The 9,732-nt window shown below is 33.6% G+C and overlaps 1 protein-coding gene across 3 annotated transcripts; it reads left to right on the top strand.

Moving 5' to 3' along the window:
• Positions 1–827: 827 nt before the first annotated feature.
• Positions 828–4,982, top strand: LOC100253958 (uncharacterized). 3 transcript variants are annotated; one of them, XM_010662861.3, is made up of 12 exons: positions 834–1,120; positions 1,793–1,885; positions 1,993–2,217; positions 2,309–2,391; positions 2,469–2,569; positions 2,688–2,811; positions 2,990–3,144; positions 3,285–3,421; positions 3,503–3,673; positions 3,837–4,061; positions 4,196–4,429; positions 4,529–4,982. In XM_010662861.3, the coding sequence occupies exons 1-12, from the start codon at positions 1,118–1,120 to the stop codon at positions 4,613–4,615; spliced, it is 1,638 nt and encodes a 545-aa protein (XP_010661163.1). In that variant the 5' UTR covers positions 834–1,117; the 3' UTR covers positions 4,616–4,982. The 3 variants fall into 3 exon arrangements, with proteins under 3 accessions (XP_019081331.1, XP_019081332.1, XP_010661163.1); XM_019225786.2 differs by having other exon boundaries at positions 828–1,120; positions 3,285–3,673; positions 4,175–4,429; XM_019225787.2 differs by having other exon boundaries at positions 831–1,120; positions 3,285–3,673.
• Positions 4,983–9,732: the final 4,750 nt, after the last annotated feature.

Here is a 9,732-nt window from a genome sequence, read left to right as displayed (position 1 = left end):
TTTATTTTTTTAAATTGAGATTTCTTATGACTTAGATATTGTTTAGATAAGTTCAGTACATTTTAAGGTTGTGAAATGGATCTAAAAATTCAAAATGGAAATTTATCGAAAAAATCAGTGAGGGGTTTGGATTTCCATATTGTTAGTAATTACATCTTTTTCGTATTTTCAATATTTCGACCAATTTTTTTGAAAAGTTAAGAAATAATTTAGTCATATATTCTCAATTAATAATTAGTACACAACTAATTTAATTTTAATTTAATTTATATTTTATAAAATTTATTTCTAGTTTTCCCATTTTTTTAACTTCATAAACCAATTATATTGATTTTCATAGTTCGAATATTCATCAAATTTTGTCAACAAATTATTTGATGTTAAAATAAATTAAATTTACTATTCCTTAATTTATAAATTATATCACCAAATTATTTATAATTTTTTTTTATTTTTATTTTAATTTTTATCTGGGGTTTATTCACTTCATAGTATAAAAATAAATAAACTGCAATTTATTTTTTCAAAATTTTCTTTATTTTTCTGTTTCATAAATAAAATTTCCCAGACAAAATAATTACATTAAATAAATTTATAATTGGTTAATGTAATAGATGTAACAATATGTGTTGCATGGGATTAATTCCCATGGCAACCGGTTGGGTGACTGCATGAAGTGGTTTTGTTTATTTTTTTTATTTATTTTTCATGGCATGTGTCTCTACCCTGTTAGCCTAAAAAAGTGGGTATGGTGCTTTTCGATAGCCTAGCATAACCCATAAATTATTTATTTATTTTGGGTAAAAGTTATGCAAAAAGTCATAATCAGGCTTTAAAAAACCCTGTAGAGTAGGGTGTCCTGCAAGGATCCTGAGTCAATGGCTTGGGAAACTGGGTTGCAATAAAACTGGAAGCAGCATCTCCTGCAGACTGCAGTTTTTCTGTCAGAACTCCAAGGAAGAAGAGGAGGAATTAAGGGTGTGACAAAGCAGCAGTCATGCTGGGGAGCATCCTTCTTCCCACCTCACTCTAACTCCCGAAGATACGTTTGCTGTATTATTTTTGCCTCCTCTTTCTTATCTCGTCCAACCGTCTTCTCGCCGGGACTGGAGCAATTATGGTAACTTTCTCTCTCCATTTCTATAATCAATCAATTAATGTATCAGAAACATCCAAGAGTGGGTCTGTTTCGTCCCTGCTGTGATAGAAATTTCAGATTTCATTCTATACGTTTAGAGCTTGTGAACAGTCATTTGGAGACTCTACATACATAAAAACTTGATAACTGATATGAATATGAAACAACAGCCACTGCTTCTACAAAACCCACCATTTAGCTTTGAAGAATTGGGGATGAGGAGGAGGTGGTTCTTGTCCTCCTCTGAAATAGTTAGCAGTTTGGAACTACTTTTTCTTTCTTTTGAAATTAACTTTGTCATTGATTTTAGCAGCTAAAAGAAAGAAAATTACTTATAAAATGATGACCAAACAGCACCTTATATACTGGCAGGAGCTTTGATTGGTCATATACTTTTCCCTTTGGTTCTCAAAGAGTTTTAGGGGAAAAGGGGAAAATGCTTAAGAAGGAAGCTAATTTCCCAACCTTACTCATTTTCCCCCCTTTTAAGAAAATGTCAATTTGTCTCTCGTTGTATTTTGTACCCTGACATTTGGGGAGATGTTGTCTACCCAACAAACATTTAGAACAGAGAAGAGCTAGTCCATTTCATTTTTATTCCATTGTTTCTCTAATTTTTACTCTCAAGTAAACATTCTTGTTTTCTTTGATCAGGACAAAGCTGGATGCTCGGAAAAGATTAATGAAGTTTCACCCCTTAAATGTGCATTTGCAATATTTGATGCCGACTTCTTCAATGATACTAAGGTGATTTTGATGAACTTGTAATTTAGACTATTTATGATCCATTAACTTTGGATTGTATGATCCAAGTTTTATCTCATATAATTACTCCATCTTCTTTGTCCTTTTAGATAGCCGAGATTGAGAAGGGTGCAACCGAGCTGAACATCCCTATATCAAGAGCCAATCGTAAGTTAGTTGCTTCCATTAATGGAGGTTTACATGATCCACCTTATTTGATTTTCAATCCTGAGTGGGGCAATGAACAAGTGCAAAGCAGAAGCAAAAGATTCAGTTATCCCTCCATTTCTGGAATACAGAGGCCCGAAAGTGAAGAAGATATTGCCTTCATGACTGTAGGTCTTTCCTACCACCAAATTTTTTATTCACTTTTTTTTTTTTTTTTCCTTTTAGTGTTTTGTATATGAAATTGTTGATGTTTACCAGGTTCTTGAACTGGGGGAACTCATTAAGACAAAACAAATTACTTCTGAGGAGCTTACTCGAATTTTTCTTCATAGATTAAAGAGGTAATAAAGCAGAAAAAAGAAAGTTTCCTATGTGTCTATGCTAGTCATCTTTCTTATATGCTTTGGGGAACCACTAGGTATAATCATGTTCTTGAAGCTGTGGTCACTTACACCGAAGAATTGGCATACAAGCAGGCAAAAGAGGCTGATGAAATGCTTGCTCGAGGAATATATTTGGGTACCTCCTTGATCTATTTCTTCTCATCATAATCTCAAAATAAGAGTTGAAGATTTGAAATTAATATATGGTACAATAAATCCCTTGATTCAGAATGTAATATTGAGTTGTGTTACAGGTCCCCTGCATGGGATTCCATATGGGTTGAAGGATATAATTTCGGTACCCCAGTACAAGACTACTTGGGGTTCAAGAACTTTCAAAGATCAAGTTCTTGACATTGAAGCTTGGGTTTACAAGAAGTATTACAAATATTTCTTCTTTCTTTCCATTCTTACATTTTTCTTTCTGAATACAAATCCTTAATAAAAGGAAAGGGAGCATGCAGAAAGATGTTATATCTTTTAAACAAAAAGGAGAAACCTGATGACAAATCTTCAGTCATGTTCAGGCCATTTAATTGGACTCTGATTAGTACAGGTTGAAGTCTGCTGGGGCTGTTCTTGTTGCAAAGCTTGCTACTGGATCACTGGCATATAGTGACATCTGGTTTGGAGGTAGGACGAGGAACCCATGGAATATTAAGAAATACTCTAGTGGTTCATCCTCTGGATCTGCTGCTTCCACCTCAGCAGGTATCCTTAATTTAGTGCTTGAGCTATTCTAAATTTTAATTTCTGCCCATTTGATTTTCTAGCTTGATTTCTTGGTTCCTTTTTATGTTTGAGTCCTCCCATGAACAAAGCACCAACTAAGAAATTATTTTCCCTCACAGGCATGGTTCCTTTTGCAATTGGCTCAGAAACATGTGGCTCCATAACCTCCCCTGCTGCTCGTTGTGGTGTGACTGCATTACGCCCAACTTTCGGTGCTGTTGGTCGAACAGGTGTAATGAGCATATCAGAAAGCTTGGTATCACCATATCATCTTCACTTTATGTGCTACATTTGTTTCCCTTATTTTGTTGTGGAATCTAAATATACATATATTCAGGATAAGATTGGACCATTCTGTCGAAGTGCTGCAGATTGCTCAATTATCCTGGATGCCATTCTCGGAAAGGATCCAGATGATCCCTCCTCAAAAGACATTTCCCTTGATGACCCATTCTCAGTAGACATCACAAATCTTACTGTTGGGTATCTGGATGATGCTGAGATGGAGGTAAGAGTGGGTCTATGTATTAAAATTACAATTTTTGAGTTCAAATTATCGTTAGATAGATCACTCAGACCTTTGCCAGGTCAAGAACTTTATCACGTTCATGCTGCTCGTAGAGTTACTTTGGATTTTAATATATTGAACCTTCTTGGGATGGCTTTCTCAGGTTGTTCGTATACTTGAATCAAAGGGCGTTAAAATGGTTCCTTTCAAATTGAATTACACTGTCAACCATGTTCAAGGAATCCTCAATTTTACGATGGACGTTGATATGTTGGCTCACTTTGATGAGTGGCAGCGAACTGGGGAGGATGACTTTTATGAAGCTCAAGACCAATGGCCTGTTGAACTACGCCGTGCACGCGTGATTCCTGCAGTAGACTATGTCCAGGTTAGTTCTCTAAGATCTGATCACATCATCATCAAGTGAACTTGTTACTTCAAAATGGGTTGGGATTAAAATTTCTAGTTTTTTATAATCTTAATATATTTTATTGTGATTAGGATTTGCAATATTGTTCACAGGCCCAAAGAGCACGAGGAAAATTAATCCGGGAAATTAGAGAAAGTTTTACTGTTGATGCTTTCATTGGCAATGCAACTGATCCGGAGAAAGTCTGCATGGGCAATCTTGTTGGTATGCCTGTTCTTATTGTCCCAACGGGTTTTACCCAAATATCTAAGCCGCCTCCTGATGGTAGTCGACGAAGGAAGACCATCACCACTGGCATTTATGCTCCTCCAAACCATGATCACGTTGTAAGATAAATGATAAGAGCTCTATTTACTGATTTTTCAATTAAGAAAATCAAGTTATAGTAGCTGACGAATTTTTTGTTTTGTTCTCTTTATGTGCAGGCTCTCGCACTGGGCATGGCTTACCAGTCAGTCACCGAGCACCATAGACAACGTCCACCTATTGATGATCTTGGGCCAATGACGTGATAGTTGATTCCATATCCACCCGTGGTTACCAATCCTCCCAGACAATTCCATGATTAGAAGGTTCCGTATCTTCTGGTTCAGCTGTCATAATGTAGCTCTCATACCAGCTCCACCATTCATTATAGAAATGGAGTTAGTAGTATAATAATAGCTGGCTCTGAGACCTCTGGCTTTGCCCCAGTAACCGTCTTCTTAATTAGTCCTCCTGCATATTCAAGTTATTTCAGTGTTGCAGTGAAGTCGGTGCTATCAAACCAAGTCATGTAATAAATCTAGTAAACTAATTAACTGCCCATAATGGGCTTTTCCTGAAAGCTTGAGTATCTACTCTCAAAAAGTAAAGAATCAGGTTGTTGGTTTTTTGAGATGGCTATGAGTGTTCATAACTCATATTGAGGGCTTTGATTTTAATGGTAAAAGTAATTCAATCTATAGGAACAAAGTATGCTTATTTTAAAGGTTTCCAAATTCATGTGTTGGAAGAATGTCGGATCTTCTGGTTTGTCTTTTTTTTGAAGTTTTTTACTAAAAGTAATTTTGTCCCAGACTTTACATTGTTTGTTATATTACTTTTTTTTTATAACTTATTATAAATTTATTATTGAATCTAATTAAAAAAAGTAACATGTTGATTTTTCTTTATTTTTTAATACTTAATATAAATAAAATATTATAAAAATAAACAACATAATATTTAACACTATTAAGCATTATTTAGTTTTTAGTTCTATTTAGAATTAAGTAAAAAAAAAAAAAAAAAACCACCCTCATTTGCCAAATATCAAATTACTTTGAGAGCTTTAGTTTTTAATTTTGCCGTTATATATCAATTATCACCATACGAACCATCTTAATGTTGAAATGAAATTATTTTGGCATAGCCTAAGAAGTAAGAGATAAAGCTTTGTGATGATGACTCATATAAGGAGTTCCTGGTCAAGAAGGAAACTAAACTGTCTTCCCTCAAAAATACTTTCTAAATTTTGTCTAAAACTCTTGATTTTTCTCCAAAAACATTTTTTATATTAAAGCATTTTCTAAAAGTATTGTCTCACGTAATTTTGAGAGTGTTTGTTTTTTTAGTTGTTTTTGTTTTTTTCCTTTTAAATTTTAACTCGTTTGTTTTTATACTTTTTTATAATTTATTATAAATTTTTTATTAAATAGAAAAAGTTAAAATATTTGGTTTATTTTAAATAAAAAAAAAAGATATTGATTTTTCTTTACTTTTTAATGTTTAATAATAATAAAATATGTTACTGAAAGCAATTTGACTTTCAAGGTATTTATTTTTTTTAGTTTTTTACTGAAAACAATTTTTCTTCAGACTTTAATATTACTATTTTTTTATGATTTATCATAAATTTTTTATTGAATCTAAATGAAAAAAGTAATACTTTGATTTTTATTTATTTTTTAATACAGGAATAAAATATTACAAAAATAAACAATCTAATATTTTTCTTAGTATATTTTTTTTTTTCATTTTGGCGAAGGAGCTAATTCATTTAACTGTTTTTGGACGATTGGCACGAAGGAGTTGGTACTGGGCATCAACAAAAGTATCAGTAATTATACATGTTTTTTAGAAGGTATTTGAATTGCTCTTTTATAATCAAAACCCTAATACACGATGATGAACCGGAAGTAATGAATAATACCCACTTGATAACGCTAGCTACCATCTCTAGTCAAAACCCTTGTACACGATGAAGTGGATGGTACTATAAATGAGATTGAGTTTAAGAGTTAAAGATGAAGAAATTACTTTTTATGGAGGCTGGTGTAATTAGTTGGGTATTATTCATTCCTTCCACTTCATCGTGTACAAGGGTTTTGACTAGAGATGGTAGCTAGCGTTTGGAACTGCTAACTATTTCAGACGAGGACAAGAACCACCTCCTCCTCATCCCCAATTCTTCAAAGCTAAATGGTGGGTTTTGTAGAAGCAGTGGCTGTTGTTTCATATTCATATCAGTTATCAAGTTTTTATGTATGTAGAGTCTCCAAATGACTGTTCACAAGCTCTAAACGTATAGAATGAAATCTGAAATTTCTATCACAGCAGGGACGAAACAGACCCACTCTTGGATGTTTCTGATACATTAATTGATTGATCATAGAAATGGAGAGAGAAAGTTACCATAATTGCTCCAGTCCCGGCGAGAAGACGGTTGGACGAGATAAGAAAGAGGAGGCAAAAATAATACAGCAAACGTATCTACGGGAGTTAGAGTGAGATGGGAAGAAGGATGCTCCCCAGCATGACTGCTGCTTTGTCACACCCTTAATTCCTCCTCTTCTTGTACACGATGAAGTGGAAGGAATGAATAATACCCAACTAATTACACCAGCCTCCATAAAAAGTAATTTCTTCATCTTTAACTCTTAAACTCAATCTCATTTATAGTACCATCCAACTCAATGGCTAGTGTTGTTAGATTAATTTTTGTAATTAATCTATAATTTGGGCCACACATGTAAATAATTAAAATGTGTGTGCTATCATTTAATTAAGCCTAAATATAGTGATCTAATTAATAATTGATTAATTGGCTTAAGGGTATAATTGTCATGAGATCATTGTGTAGATACCATTAGATAATTATTATTTCTATGAGGGGCAGAAATATAATTATGATAAAATTAAAACTGCCCTAGCGGTTTATAAATAGGGTTATGGTCCCCATTCTACGACTACGCATTCCAATTTCTGAAAATCCTCTCAGAGAGAAATTGACACAGAATCTAGTGGCTAGAATTGGAAGACCATCTCAAAGGGTTTTCTTCCTATAAGGTTTCTCCTTCAATGGATTCAGGTATGCTTCCGCTATTATTTTTCTACTCATTGTTTTTTAATCAGAAGATTCCAGTATATATGAAATTAGGGTATTCACCTTGTTAAATATTCCAGTATATATGAAATTAGGGTATTCACCTTGTTAAATATTCCAATATATATGAAATTAGGGTATTCATCTTGATTGATTTTAAACAAGTGGTATCAGAGCCTACTCCTTAATTAATTCTTTGAGTTATTATTTTTAATATATATATATGTCAATGGATTAAGATTTATGAAATATTGAGTTGATATATATATATATTTTTTTGTATTAAATAAATTTGTTTTTTTTATTACTATTATTATTATTATTTAATAGCATTTTATGATATTAATATTTAAGTTATTGATCTAGCATTTTAAATAGGCTAATTAAAGCGGAAAATCACCAAAGTGACATCTTTCGTGTAGATTAGTCTGTTCGGGGTGTTAGATATTTGTGTGTATGTGATTCATGCGGGTATTGATTGGCCCAAAGGAAAGTTAATATTTGGTCAAATTGCATACATACCTGTGGTGATAAATATGTGATGATTATAAAGGTAACTTAATGTGAATAATAAATCAATCCAAAGATAGATTTATTATTTGACATAACTTATCATCAATGTTTGATCACTCAACAAGAGTACCACTTACAGTTAATATTACTGTCCAAAGACTTGATATTAATGTTGTGCTAGGTATCTTGAAATGTCATAATTTGCTTTTAAATTTAAAGATTATGTGTTTAATTGCTTATTTTATGTGAGCATGATGGTTTATTTGATTCATTTTATTTTGTTCTCGATTCAGCTTTTATATCAACTACTTCTATATCTGCCAACATCAATAATGTCCCTATGTTAAATGGGAGTAATTTTAAGGACTGGAAAGAGAATATGATGATTCTCTTAGGCTGCATGGATATAGACTTAGCCTTGAGAATGCCCAAACCCGATGAACTCAATGAGGAAAGTACTCAAGAGGATGAGGTTTATTGGGGTAAGTGGGAACGTTCAAATAGGCTAAGTCTTATGATCATGAAGCGCGGCATTCCAGAAGCTTTCAGGGGTGCGGTAACCAATGAGGTTACTAATGCCAGTGACTTCCTTGCAGAAATTCAGAAACGTTTTGCCAAAAACGATAAGGCTGAAACGAGCACGCTTTTAGCAAGCTTGATTTCAATGAAGTATAAAGGCAAGGGTAATGTTCGGGAGTACATCATGGAGATGTCTTATCTTGCTTCAAAACTTAAGGCTTTGAAACTCGAGTTATCTGATGATTTACTCGTGCATTTGGTTCTCATCTCTCTTCCTGCACAATTTAATCAATTCAAGGTCAGTTATAACTGTCAAAAGGATAAATGGACTCTTAATGAGCTCATTTCATTCTGTGTGCAAGAGGAAGAGAGATTGAAGCAAGACAAGACCGAAAGTGCTCATCTGGCTAGCACTTCCAAGGATAAGGGCAAACGAAAGAATAAGGATAATAAGGTTGCTGCTTCTAATGGTCCAGAACAAAAGAAACAGAAAGTTGAGGTAACATGTTTCTTCTGTAATAAGCCTGGACATACTAAGAAGGAATGTACCAAGTATGCTGCTTGGCGTGTTAAGAAAGGTATATTTCTTACTTTGGTCTGTTCTGAAGTTAATTTAGCTTCAGTATCTAGAAACACATGGTGGTTAGATTCTGGTGCTACTACTCACATTTGTGTTTCTATGCAGGGTTGCCTGAGTTACCGAAAACCAAGTGATGCTGAAAGATGCATCTATGTTGGAGACGGTCAGTCGGTAGAAGTAGAGGCAATAGGGCACTTTAGATTATTATTGAAATCTGGTTATTTTTTGGATTTAATAGATACTTTTGTTGTACCGTCTTTCAGACGGAATTTAATTTCAGTTTCTGTTTTGGACAAATCAGGTTATTGTTGTTCATTTGGAAACAATAGATTTACATTATCTATTAATTCAAATGCTGTAGGAACCGGTTTACTTAATGTTTATGATAATCTATATTTGTTGGAAACTGTTCTGTCCTATAATGAAACCTTGCATGTGGAATCACGAGGTACAAAACGTAAATTGAATAAAGATAATTCGGCCTCATTGTGGCACAAACGCCTAGGTCATATCTCTAAATCTAGAGTTGAGCGACTTGTGTCCGATGGGATTTTGGATTCACTTGACTTTTCAGATTTTGATATTTGTGTTGAGTGTATTAAAGGAAAACAGACCAAAACAAAGAAATTAAGTGCCAATAGAGCAACAGATGTCTTAGAATTAATTCATAC

Source organism: Vitis vinifera, chromosome 15 (assembly GCF_030704535.1).
Source record: "Vitis vinifera cultivar Pinot Noir 40024 chromosome 15, ASM3070453v1".
NCBI lineage: Eukaryota > Viridiplantae > Streptophyta > Magnoliopsida > Vitales > Vitaceae > Vitis > Vitis vinifera.
This window is presented reverse-complemented; position numbering and strand designations above follow the sequence as displayed.